This window comes from Haemaphysalis longicornis, unplaced genomic scaffold (genome assembly GCF_048455015.1).
Source record: "Haemaphysalis longicornis isolate Haplotype H1 unplaced genomic scaffold, Haemaphysalis longicornis Haplotype H1 scaffold_9, whole genome shotgun sequence".
Taxonomy (NCBI): Eukaryota; Metazoa; Arthropoda; class Arachnida; order Ixodida; family Ixodidae; genus Haemaphysalis; species Haemaphysalis longicornis.
In genome coordinates this window covers 167,677,572-167,690,401 of record NW_027526460.1, presented here as the reverse complement: position 1 = coordinate 167,690,401, position 12,830 = coordinate 167,677,572, and the positions used below count along the sequence as shown (strand labels likewise).

The following is a 12,830-nucleotide window of genomic DNA, read 5'->3' as shown; positions in this document are numbered from 1 at the left end:
AATGCGGCAAATGCACTTCCGAATGGTCTGCGTCTGGACGAGAAGCAGCGGATCTGAATGCAAAATTTAATTTGCTACGCAGAAAGCTTTACCGGAAGCATCAGAAGTCAAACGCAAGTGTCCTGATATCTGAGAGCAGAAAAGATTCCGAAACCTTTATGAACTGTGCAAAATGTCTTCACACTCATTAGCAAACAGGTGAGCCGAAAAATGATGTGGGCGTAGCATGTACGGTTTTGTGGCAGCGACAAAAAACATGTTCCATGAAGTTGCACGCCACTGGGCCATGGAAGCAGGCCCTGAGCAAATGGTGCGGGTGATGTCTTTGCCAGCCATGGGGCATTACCCTAATCATGCCGGCTATTGCTAAACTCAACAGATAACACCCACTGCAGGGAGTTATCGGAAACACTAAACAAACCGAGGGGCCGTTGCCAGTGGCTGGTTCCTGTCACCGTCACTCTTGGAGCTGAGGGCCCACGGCGTGCCGTCGCGGAGAGTCAGCGGTGCTAAGGTCCCTGCGGAAATCGGCCAAGGATGCTGTCGAAGCGTGCCGCTTGCGAACATGGACGGCTATGCCCACCTTTCTCAACAACTCCGGGGCTCTGATCAGCTCACCAACCTCGTTGCATCAAGGTTAACCGCCACGACTTTCCATTGCACAGAAGTCTCAAACACATGGGCTTCAATGGGGGTGGCAATGACTGGCAATGAATGGGGGGTGGCAATGACTCTGTTATATGCAAGAATTGGTTGCATAGAGGTTTGTTACATCCAGGCTTAACTGTATTGGCAATGGAAACTTCTGGAAGCCAGGAAAAATGATTTTGCCACCATTTTTTTGTCTTTTGCCAAAGTGCGTAGCCCACACAGTAATGATCCACATGGTGTTGCCTCCACCACTGTCGTGGTCTTTGTCACTCGCTTCTGTCGAATCACTGCCACCACTAACTGATGGAGTTGCTTAGTTGTCTTCCTAGCTGAAGTCATCGTCGTAAAATTACACGATGAGCAAAAGGCCATGCTTCTCAGCTAACAGTGCATGCATGAAAATGCTCTGATTCAGAAGGCCCGTGCTGTACTTCAGCAACCAAAGTTCACTTATCCCTCGAGATGGTGCATCATGTGTACTAAGAATGCATGCATATCGCAGTGAAGAAAACCACGAAATTTAACCTTGAACACCCAAGTCGGGTGGTGCCCGACAAGGTGCCACAAGGGTTAAGGAGTGCGTGCAGCCACTGTGCTCTTCACCTGGCGTGCGTAGCGCATGCACTGGACATTGTAGGCAGCACCGTGCCGGGCTCTTTTTCCTTTGCTGGACAAATCTGTCGCCTGCGTGGAGAGGGCCTTCTGTCTGTCGAGTAGGCATTCTACAAATCTTGAGCAGCACTCTGCTTACTCTGAGAGCACTGTCCCTCTTCAAATGGGGCAAGCGTTGGTGCTCGTGTGGAACTTTTGAATGAGCACTCGGCTGGGCGCAAGTGCAGCGTGCAGTGTTTGGCCAAAAGGTGGTGGCGAGCCTGCCGACAGCAGCAGGGGGTCAGCGTGTAGCCTGTCGTGAAGCGTGCAGTACCTTGTGTGCACTCTGGAGGTATCCGGGGGCAGCTGCGCAGGGAAGCTCTCTTTGAGCGCAACTGACGGAAGAAAACCTTGCACCCGACGTCGCGTCGCAAGGGAAAGGAGCGCTGCAAAGGAGTGATGCGGCTAGCGAGGCACCAGCATATAGTACTTGGAGTTCTTCCGCAGTCTGAGCTGCACTTGGGGAAGAAGCACTGGCCCTGGCTGCTGAGGGGCAGGTGTGCCTCAAGTCTGCCCTAGAACTCGCTTCCACTGGCACCAAGCGAGATGGGTGAAGATGTTCTGGGCTGGCATGGAACACCCGCCTCCACCACTTTCTTCCACTGCCCTGAAACACCTGCCAGTCCGCTCTGTCAGGGCAGCAAGGTCGTTCAGTCGCTGTGCTGGCATCGTGTCCCACAGGCGCCGTTCTCGTGGGGAAGAGAGCGCTAAGCACCACCTGATGCCCAGCCACTACAGCCTCCTTCAGTTGTAAATGAAACCAACCGTGTCTGGAGCCTGAAAGTGTTTAATAAATGAACGGCTCCATGTACCTTGTGTCCTTTCAATTATGCCACAGAATTGTGCAGACTCCTCTGGTACCCAGGTACGGATTCCTGCTGGGCAAGTTGGTGTTGCGGTGAAGAAAAATCCATGGCGCATGCGGACAAGGACAAGAAATCAGTCGAATAAATGTAGTAGTAGTTCTGACCCGCCGCGGTGGCTCAGTGGCCAAGGCGTTGCGCTGCTGAGCACGAGGTCGCGGGTTCGTTTCCTGGCCGCGGCGGCCGCTTTTCTGATGGAGGCGAAAAGCCAAAACGGCCGTGTATATGAGATTTCGGCGCACGTTAAAGATCCCCAGGTGGTCAAAATTAATCCGGAGCCCTCCACTACGGCGCGCCTCATCGCCTGCGTTGCGTCGGTGCGTTAAACCCTACAATCAATCAACAGTAGTAGTTCTGTCTGCCCCTAGCAAAATGACTAACCTCTACCGCGAAATGCCTGTAGTATGTGAAAGACAGCATGGGACGCCCTTGGTACAGTGCACGGTAGGGGTGGTACAGGAAGGTCCACTGTTGTGCGGAGAGCAATGTACCGGGCAGAGTGGCCGATGTCTTAACGACCGCCTGAGGGAGCACAGACGAAACATTGGCAACCACAGGGATGGTCTTTTGTCTGTCCACTGCCACGACTGCAGCTGCGTGCCACTGTTTGAGTCATGTGTTGTCCGAGCGAAACATAAAGGTAAGAAGATGGCATTTCTTCGCATGGCTGCAACACGTGGGCAATGGGGGGGGCGAAAAGTGTCTTTCCAATAAAAACTAGTTGATAGTAGGGGGGCCCCGTGGTGTATCTGTTTTCTTGTCCTCGTCCGCTTTTCTTCTTTTCCTCTAGCATCGAGATTTGCAGCATTTCACATTTTCCACTGCGAAAAGTAAGCTCTAGGCTGGTCTATGGGGCTGTGAGCACCGTTTCTGGCCAGCAGTTTGCCTGACAGCCCAGCACACCTAATCTGTTGCAAGGTGGCGAGTTGGTGCACTTGCATCTTGGGGGACAGCGTGAAACAGGGACACAAAGAAATAAGTGAACGGGACAGGCACTGGCTATCAACTCATTTTAATGGAAGGATGTAAACTACATATGCATACACATAAGCTCCCTGCCCCACACCACGTGCCCACATCGGCCAATGATACCGAAACACTCCACAGTTGACATCACGCCCTTCTTGCCACTGGAGCAACTTATCGCCAGGACCATTCCAAAAACGTGCATTCTTTCTCGTGTAAGACAAGACGCGATTCACTAACGCAGTCACTCGCCCGTTTCCTGGTATGGAATGATTCTCACAACTCTCTAGTAAACCTGTCTTTGTGCCTGCACAGAATATCAGCCTGGCAAAACAATGGGCAACAAGTGTGCTCACGCGCGCGACAATGCTCGGCCAGACGTGCGCATTCTCCACGCGTGCACCTCATCGGGTGCCGAGGCAGCTTGGGCATTTGCAGTGGAGCGGGGCATGACGTGAGGAGGAGGAGTGCTTGCCCATCATCGGTCCCTGTCCCCCCGTGCTGCAGCACTGGAAGGTGTTCCAGCGGGTGTCGGAGCTGTTCATCCTGGTGCCTGCGCTGCTGGGACTCAAGGGCAACCTGGAGATGACGCTCGCCTCCCGCCTCTCCACCCAGGTGGGCTGCAGCCGTGGGCCTCCGCTGCCAACTGGAGGCCGTTGAAACTTAAACTTTGTTTTAATCTTTATGTTCGCACTTTCACAAGTTTTTCATTGCTTTTATAAGTGCAGTTTTTATGCTGCTGCGATTGTTTTTGCGTCTGTGCAACTGCCTTGACCAATGGGCACTTGTGTGGGCACAACATAGTAGCTCCAACCTGAAGCGCTAAATTTGCAGTTTTGTCGCTCGGCCTACAGCACACTGTATGCCAAAACTAATCCAGTAGCTGATCGAGTGGCTCTAAATAATCCTTTCAAGCTTGCATAGAGCCGTAGAAGCGAATCTTTAACTCCTTTTTTTTTGCCACCGAAAGACCGCAGATGACGCAGCAGACGGCAATGCGCCAGCGACGACGCATCTCACTGACCACACGGTTGCATCTTTTTACTACTCTTGCTTGAAGTGCATGTAAAATGCTTGCATGGTTGAGCGTATTGGGCTCCTTTGGCACAACAAATTTACGTAAGCACCCAAATACCATTTTCTGCCTAGGTTGTGAAGTGGGGAAGCACATTGTGCAGTTTATTTTGCCACCAGCAGATGGTGCCACTGTACAGAAAAAAACTTACATCATCTTCCCGTGGGGAACCCTGGTGAGGATGCGAAGCATCGTGGCGGTTCCATGTGGTTCCCATGTGTTGCCGTTATGTTGAGTGATCTGGTTTTTACTAGCGCCAGAGGGGATTCCGCGTCCGGGTCCACACCGGTGGCAAAGGCACGCAAGTACTGTTGTGTTACGGTGAATAGGCGGTGGTTCTCGAGGCGCCGAAACTCGTCCATCATGTTCTTGTCGATGTGGTCTCTCTGGTAGAATCGATAGTCTCCGTCAGCTTTGGTGAGGTAAAGGTTGTTGACATTGGTGCACCGGCTGAGAGCAATGTACACGCCCTCCTCTTTGCAGCTTTGTCTTCTCGTTCTTCTTCTTCTTCGGCGGTTCCCCTATGGGAAGATGACGACGGTGGTTGAACGCGAACCTATCTCGTGATGGATTCTTTGGTTGGCCAATCCCTAGGGGCATCCTGCCACAATCAGCATCAGAGGCGCTGCGGACGGGGCTGGTTGAGCTGCAAGGCGCGTGGCGCTTCCCGCCACAGCTTTCCCACGGGAAATTCAGCCTCCCCCTCTAAAGTTTTCAGTTCGTCGTTTCCATTGACATTCAGCTTCGCGTGCCTTCGTTGTATCAGTAGCTTCTTGACGTAGTTTGAATGAGTCAAGGACATAAGGCGCGTTCGTAGCACTTGCTCCTGTCCCAGATTTGTAGCGTAGTGGGAAGAGCACCGCGTACCTCCCGTTGCAGCCAGAGAGTCGTGGGATTGAAACCGGGCACCGCTAACTATTTCTTTTTTTATAGTGTAGTATCGCGGAGCTGTGGGTGTAAGGAGGAGAGTTGCGCATGCGCAGTGTGAGTGTTGACGGCGCCGCCATCAACGACGGAGGACCAGGCGAGCCTAAGAAATGCTCCGCATTTAAAAAATCCAAAACAGTGGACCAATGGTAGGGCCACTTTTTGATGCATGGGGCGTTTTTCAGATCCTTCATTAAGTAACTCTGGCGTGAGTGAGAGGTAGTCTGTTATCCTGGCTATTGGCTACGAAAAGGGAGCGCAGAAGCAGCGGAGGAAAAGTTTTTTTTTAAATTCCCCTCACCACCTCAGAAAGAACAATTTGCCACCCACAACAGAGCTGCAGCATAACAAAATTGTGCATTACAGCAGGGCGTTAACAGCCTGCGACGACTCTGCCACTGGGTGTTAGATAAGATGGCACTTTAGATGAGAAGCTGCGCAGCTTTTCCTCATGTCTCCCTTTGAAGACGGCAGGCTTGGCTGTTGAGGTTTGCGCTGGGATGGGGCGTTCTGTTCGAGCACCGGGCGTGCCTGACATCGGCCCTCTGCCGAGGAGCGCTTGTGTTCAGCGGACCCCTGCTGAGTGAGCTACCGACGTGGCAGCGGCCATTGCACGCTGCTGCATGCTCTTGGCACGTTGTGGGTGTGGTACATCTGCCCCTGAGTTAAGGGGGTTGTTGGGACCGTATTGCCGGTCTCAGTGACAGGCGGCTAGCTGCTGGAGTGCTTGTTGTTGCGTCCGAGCATACCATGATGAACCCAACGCAGACTCACAGTTGCCCAATTCACGGTGAGACGAAAAGAGGTTGCAACAGTGCGAGATCTCGCTCTGACGGCACGGTCTTATGTGACCTCTTAAAAGGAGCATCTTTATTCCTCCTCCTTAAAAGGAGGAGGAGAGAAGAGAGCGCTCTGAAGGTCCCTTTGCGTCAGGGTAGCAGCTTTCGTTGGCGCACACCACGTAGCAGACTCGCGAAACAGCACCTGGGAACAAGGCCGGCGGCCCAGCCATGCGCGAGGTGGCCAATCAGGGATTGTAACGGATTTGTGACAGGTCCAAATATGCCGCCTGATCCGTTCCGTGCTTTGCTTTGACCACGACCAGCTTTATTGGTAGCGACCTGCCCATGAGTGCCGATTGCATGTACCAATTTAGTCATTGCTTGTTTCTTTTTTTAAATAATACTTTCCGGGGCCACTTCACCGGCTGGCACTGCATTTATTCCCCAGTTGTTCCTCTGTACACGCATTTTCTCAGCCCGCCATCGTTGTTATTTCACCTCTCCCTTGGTCCATTGTGCTCAGTCTTTGCGCCGACCCACACTGGGAACAGTGCGCACCTTCTGTGGGATCAGCAGTGGGCAGAAAGAGGTTTCTTTAAGGGGGCAGACTGGTCTTAGAGCTATTTTTTTTATTTACCAACCAATTTTAATGAAACTGCACTGCGTTGTAGAGTTTTTTGTGCTGATTTCAAATCTGCCATTAAATCTTTAGTAAGTTGATTATATTTTGAGTTAATTAATGATTAATTGCCATTATTTTGGGTCACAGTTAAAAAATAACCACTCCATACAAAATGGCAATTACCACATGGCTAGGCAGACAAATGACTAAAGAATACAACATAGGAAGTACTTTTTTGATTCAACTATTTTTGGTCGTTTTACAACACAGGGAACTTCGCTTCTCCCGTGCTCTGCCAGAAATCGCTCGCAGGTGGTGCCAATTGAACACAATAATAATTTTCCAAAGCCTCCATTTGAAAAATTTGTTTCCAACATTGTATTCTCCACACATTTCGGTATCAGTAGCAAAAGGAATTAAAGTTGTACCTGCTCTGGGTGCCGAGATATCTGAGGATGAAATGCTAGCTTTGCATTGCAAGAAAAGTGCTGTTTCACCATCGAATTCTGCGCTTACTGAGCTGTAGAGTGCACTTTAAAATGCTATTATAATATAATAACAACAAAATATGGTGCCTTTTGATGAGGAAATTTACAGACTGATAGAAAAATGGCCGTGGAGGCCAAAAATGACATTTTTGAGAAAACGCTTTTTTTGACCATTTGACCAAAGACCCAACTGCCCCCTTAACGCAGGATCGTTAGTTGGCTGGGCGGGCCAAAGCACACACCTGGCTGGCGTCCACTGAATGTACACCTATCCGGCTATTGTCCGCAAAAAACTGTCGACAGCTGCTAACTCTGTTGCTGACGCGTTCCATGGCATTCCAAGCATTTGGTAGCATGCATGCACCCGAGAGAATCAAGCAGAAATATATTCAGCACATTTGGCTCTACAGCGTGGAAGAGAAAAAATGAACAGGAAGAAGCAGTTTTTGCGCACTGTTTCATATCAGTCTACGCTCGTTACAGCGGATCCGGCAACAACGGACTTTCGGTTACAACAGACCATTTCTGTTGGTTTGTCTGGTTCCCATGCATTTTAAATGGAGTCCACTCCGCTCACAATGGACCCGGCTAGAGCAGACTATCGGCTACAACAGACTAAATTTTAGACGAAAATTGTTTCGACTGAACGTTTATAGCGGACTTCCGCGGGGCCGGCGCCCGGTGTGCTTTTTCGTTTATTTTGGCAAGAAAACTATTATGTCTGGCAACATTGCTGGCAGCCGGGTCGTTGGCGGAGCCAAGCCAAGCCAGTGGCTTTTTTTTTTGTGCGACCAGCGGCATGAGCGGCAGGGTAGCTGATTTCACTGTCGGATAAATTAAGCGTAATTAACGCTGTTGAACACGAGGAAAAACAGGCTGACATCGCCAGAAGTACAGGCCTGTCTAAGCACAGTGTCCGCTGTACTGTCAAGAACAAGGCCGCTGACGATAAACGCGACTCCGGTGAGATTGAAAACAGGGCAATCGAATACTCGAAGTGGTGCACTCGGAGGCGAGTCTGCCCTCGTCAGTTTTTTTATGTAATAAAAAACTCGGGTTCAGTGAAGTTCGGCTTTTATTATTCCCACGCATGCATCGTTCCCGTTCCGTTCGGTGAAAAAGGTAAGAAATGCCTCAAGTAGGGGTTGTTCCCCATCCATTGTGTGCAATCTGCCGGTAACCGTGCGCAGTCCAACTGGTCTAACTTTCGATTTTACAGCTGACCGTCATCAGATTATTTCATTACATCTGTTTCAATGACCAGAATAAAATCGCTAAAAATGTGGAATCTGCCTTGAGGGAACGTCAGGCAGCGATCCGATTTGTTTGACGAACGGTTTCGGGAAAACCTGCCTCGTCGTGAGGGGATTTAAAAGAGCCTAGCTAATGCTGATGGGCACGACTGATGTTTTATAGCTAGTTTATAATTGCGCCTAGTTATATTCTTGCGTTGTTTGCTCAGCTCATCTTGCGTCTTTACAATACATGCTTGACCACATGCGCTAGGCCTTTTCGAAGTGCCGGTGCTAAGTTTTGGAAACGGTGTTTACGCGATTCTTTGCCCTCGAGCGAACACTGTGCAGAGGTGCTGCAGGCGTGTAGAAAGAACTAAGTGTATGTACTATGCATGCAATATCGGTCAAAGCACCCACTGTAGAGCTCATAGCCCCCCCCCCCCCCCCCCGTCGGATACTGCATACTTCGGCTACAGCGGACGTTTTTTTCCGGATTCAGAGGGTCCGTTGTAACGGGCGTAGACTGTAGTGCGTCAAAAGAAAAGGGAAAAGCGCGAAGAAACACTCGGTGCGCGGTAAACTGTCCCTTTGGCTTACGACACACAGCCCGAGTATAAGAAAAAACCTTAGCATGCGTCAGAAATTTCCCGCGCAGTCTTGGTTTGGCTTCAGCTTCTGGGGCAGTATAGCGGCAGCATGAACAGTGATTCTTGCAAAAGTAGCTGCAGTGAGTGTGATGCCGAGGTTGTGGGTTATAGTCGACTTAAAGGAGCCATGAAGACAAAACAAAAGTTTGTTTTATTCGAAAAAATAGGTGTTTCATAGTACCCTAAGCACTTTCCCGGAAGCAAACGATGCTTTATTCACTGAGAAATAAGGCAATTTAAAACAAATTTTTAAGTATCCCGCTAAATTGTACATATCATGACGTCAACAATGGCATCATACGAGCCGGTACATGAAACAGATACTTACTATGTCGACTCCATATAGCACCCACACGCGGGAATCAAACAGGAACCGGAACTCCTGCCGAAACCGAGACAGCGGCCATTTTAAAAGTACTAGCAAAACCTAGTACACCCGCAGCCCTAGTCATGGAATCGCCTGATCCGGACAACAAAGCTCTCGCCGAGGAGCTCGGGCTTGCATTTAACCACCTCACACCACTTGAATGCTCAATGCTTCTAAGTGCACGAGCGGCAGGAGTTGTGGTATACACGGATGGACCGGAAAGCGACCATGCTGCGATACCCACAACAGACGAACGCCCAGCCGTCCGCACCTCTGCCTCGTCAGTCCCGTCACGACGGACGAATACAGACTGGTACATATGTGCCGTAGTTTTATTACGGTTAATAATAGTTCAATTTCAGTAGCAGTGTCGCTTATGCCAGTTGCCTGGTGTCGTGGATGGAAAGCCGTTCGCGTGAGCTATCTGCTCCGACCAGAAAGATACAAGTGCCAATGCGCGGTGTAAACGGTATTTTTCTTTTTTCCAAGCTCGGAGTGCTTTGATGGCGATTTGACGAAGTTGGCGACGAGCGAAGGCATGTCTCGGGAGTGAGCTGGCGTAAGGGTCCCTGCCGTAATCACTTGGTCGGAAATGAAGCGGGCACACTCGTGCTTCCTTTAGCTCCCTTTCTCCTCCGTTTGCAAAGTTCACAAAACGTAGCCACTGGCTTCGCCAAGGTTCGTCGTTGGGCCGCGCACGAAAGGAGATCTCTTCACCGGCGGGGATGTCGCACTCCCTCAACAATTTGCCTGTACTACACAGGCATTTCAAGATGCAGCAACGAAATTTCATTGTAAAGTACTCGAACAAACTGAAGTTTTCAGTGGTTGTAAACTGAAAACGAGCTCGTAACAACAGCAGCAAGCCAACACGACCACCATTCTGAAACTTCTGCGACGAGTGGCACTATCTCGTCGCTGCTTGCTGTCTCTTACTCCCCTCATTTCTATTTTTACCTTTGCTGGTTGGCGATATGGCGCCAACTTCCTGTCAAGGGATTAAGATACTAAGTTAGGTCGCGGCTGTGCGTGCTAGAAAGGTTCGTGTGCCCCGAAGAGCCTCGAACACGAAAATTCGTCTGCACGACGGCGAGATGTCCAGCTCGGCCGGCGGTAGTTTCGTACACATTGGCGTACATGTTTGCGTGTTTGTTTGGAACTTCAACCATTTACTCCACCGTTCTTAGTGTCATCAAAGGAATGAGCGGGCATATAGCTCACTATGCAAACTGGTAAGCCCTGCCTAACTTGCGTTTGCTTTTGCCAGCCTCCGCCAATCGCAGAGCATTCTAGCTTGACATCATAGGTTCTGTTGCGGGAAATTAGCTAGTGGGTCACATGCTCGTTCCCTTTTTTCCTAATTATGTAGCTTATCTGAGCGAAGTTTGCATTGAAAGTGGCGTCAGCATGGCTCTAATGGGGCAATCTTCTGAATGCACCAAACTTGTGTTTTCTCTCCATGGCTCCTTTAAGCAGGAGGCTCGTCAACAAACGTAGCCAAAAGAAACGCGCTGGCGAAAGAACGTGCCGCAAGATCCTGCACATCGTACTCTCAGTGAACATATCATATGCAGTGGTATCTGCTGTGTGCAGCTGAGCGAGCTTGGCAGGCGCAATTTGTTTTCTGGTGAAATGGTACTGGATAAGCATTGGACCTGTGACATTTTTTCCATTACTCACTGTGGCTACCAAACCTAATAGGATGAGAACTACCTGCTTGTTGATCAGCAATATGGACAGCCCACTCTAATGAAGTTGAGCTGGAAGAGATTCATGCAAAAGAAAAGAAGGGTGTTTGATCGCAGCATTTGCCACCTGACCTGGTGCCTGTTTTGCCTGGCATTTTGCTTTGCCTTTGCAGAACAGCTGAGCAAACGTGGCTGGAGTGGCCATAAAGGAGCGCAGGCTTCATTTTTGGTGCATTGTGCACGTTGAAGGGGTTTTCTGGCCGAAAATGTGCCAATGACTCTTCCGGAGCACTACAGCTCCCCCAGAGTGGGAACTAGGGAGCCATAGTGCTTCTGAAATGTCATTTGTATATTTTTTTATTCTGGTCAGTGACCAGTAAACCACTGCAACCATGTTTCTAGACCCAACAGTATGCCGTCAGGCCCCGATTACATTGTGCAATATCACAAAAAATAGAGCAACCACTGTTACTTCCGATGTAGTGAACACCTTTCTCCCTGAATCTATTTGATATCAGCTGTCGATTTTTAAGCCAGTTTCATCAAAACGTCAGCATGCTGTTTTGTTTCGTTGTTGTTTTGTTTTTTCCCTGAAGTAAGCATGTGTTGGTTCATAAGTGCATGGGGCGCAAGAATGAACCAGTGTGTGTAAATGCTTCCTATTCACCCAGTTTTTTTTAATGTCAGACGCATCTTGCTTGAAGCTGTTGCACTACCATTCACAAGTAGGCAGTGTGGAAGTTTAATTACAGGTAGTCAACAACGCGAATTGCAACGGCATGAGACTGCTTGAGGAGTGCAGTAGTGTGCGGCACCACATTAACTACCCTAGGTGCGTTGCAGGCTCTAGGGAAATGTTCCGCCCTTTTCCCAAGTTGCTCCACCCAAACGAATGTGGCGAAGGTGAGCCCCCTGGATTGCCCGATCCCGCCACGGGGAAGCAGTGCGCCCTCGTTCGGTTTCCCCTGCAGTGTTGGGTGGGACTGCTCTGCAGCCCGTGGTAGTGTGCCTTGCCTTCAGGAGGGCCCCGCTGGGAGAGGTGCAGTAGATTGGGGACACAGCCCTGCATGCACGGGGGCACACACTCGTGCGTGCAGCAGCGGCCCTCTTTCGTCCGAGCGCAGGCCAACCTGGGCAAGATGGACACGGCGGCGGAACAGTGGAGGATGGCCACGGGGAACCTCGCCCTGCTGCAGGTACGCCTGCGCTGCTGGGCCCACCCGGGAGCTCGCTTTGGGGAACCAACAATGTTGGACGCAGCGCTTCCACGCGCTGGCAGTTGAGCAGACACCATGTCACCTGCTGCAGCCCTTGCTTATTTACACAGGGAATTCCAAACGCACGAAAACAGGGAATTGTCCCTCTGTAAGGAATTTTCAGCTATGGCAAGATGCTCCTTGGGGAGTTGGCTGGCTTGCTTTGGAGGTGAAAGCGTGGCGACACTTAATGGTAGCTCCTTTTCCTCTGCTTTCGTTGGTTGGCCTTCTGGCACACGCTGCTTCAACCGGCTGCTGCTCACACGCTGTCACGTCCAGGCGGCATGCACAATTGTGCTGCTTGTGAAGAGAGGTGAAGCAGGCGCATCAGCCTCCTAAAATTTCTAGACCTGAGGATCCGTTTCTGCCAGGACCACGTGTGCTGGCTTCACGAACCGCGTGCTAAGAAGGCCCTGTTACCATCTACCTCTGCGCATTCGAAGGTGCTTAAGAGAGGTATTGTGCGGCTGTGCTTCAGCAACGCTCTAGCAAAATCGCCCACACGATAAAAGAAAGTGTTACCAAGCAAGAGGAATGGCTCTCTGCCGCGGGGTTTTCAGTGGGTGAAGGGTTGGCTGCAAAGCTGAAACGTGATGCTAAAAACCAAGGGCA

General features: G+C 50.5%; 1 protein-coding gene across 8 annotated transcripts in view; it reads left to right on the top strand.

Annotated features, from left to right (window-relative positions):
- Positions 1-12,830, top strand: part of LOC144152321 (solute carrier family 41 member 1-like) — a 43,336-nt gene that overhangs the window by 6,730 nt on the left and 23,776 nt on the right. For all 8 annotated transcript variants that reach the window (XM_077683581.1, XM_077683580.1, XM_077683579.1 and 5 more), the window contains 2 exons: positions 3,639-3,746; positions 12,087-12,158. In XM_077683581.1, coding sequence (XP_077539707.1) covers positions 3,639-3,746; positions 12,087-12,158 — 180 coding nt within the window. The remainder of the gene's footprint in view (positions 1-3,638; positions 3,747-12,086; positions 12,159-12,830) is intronic.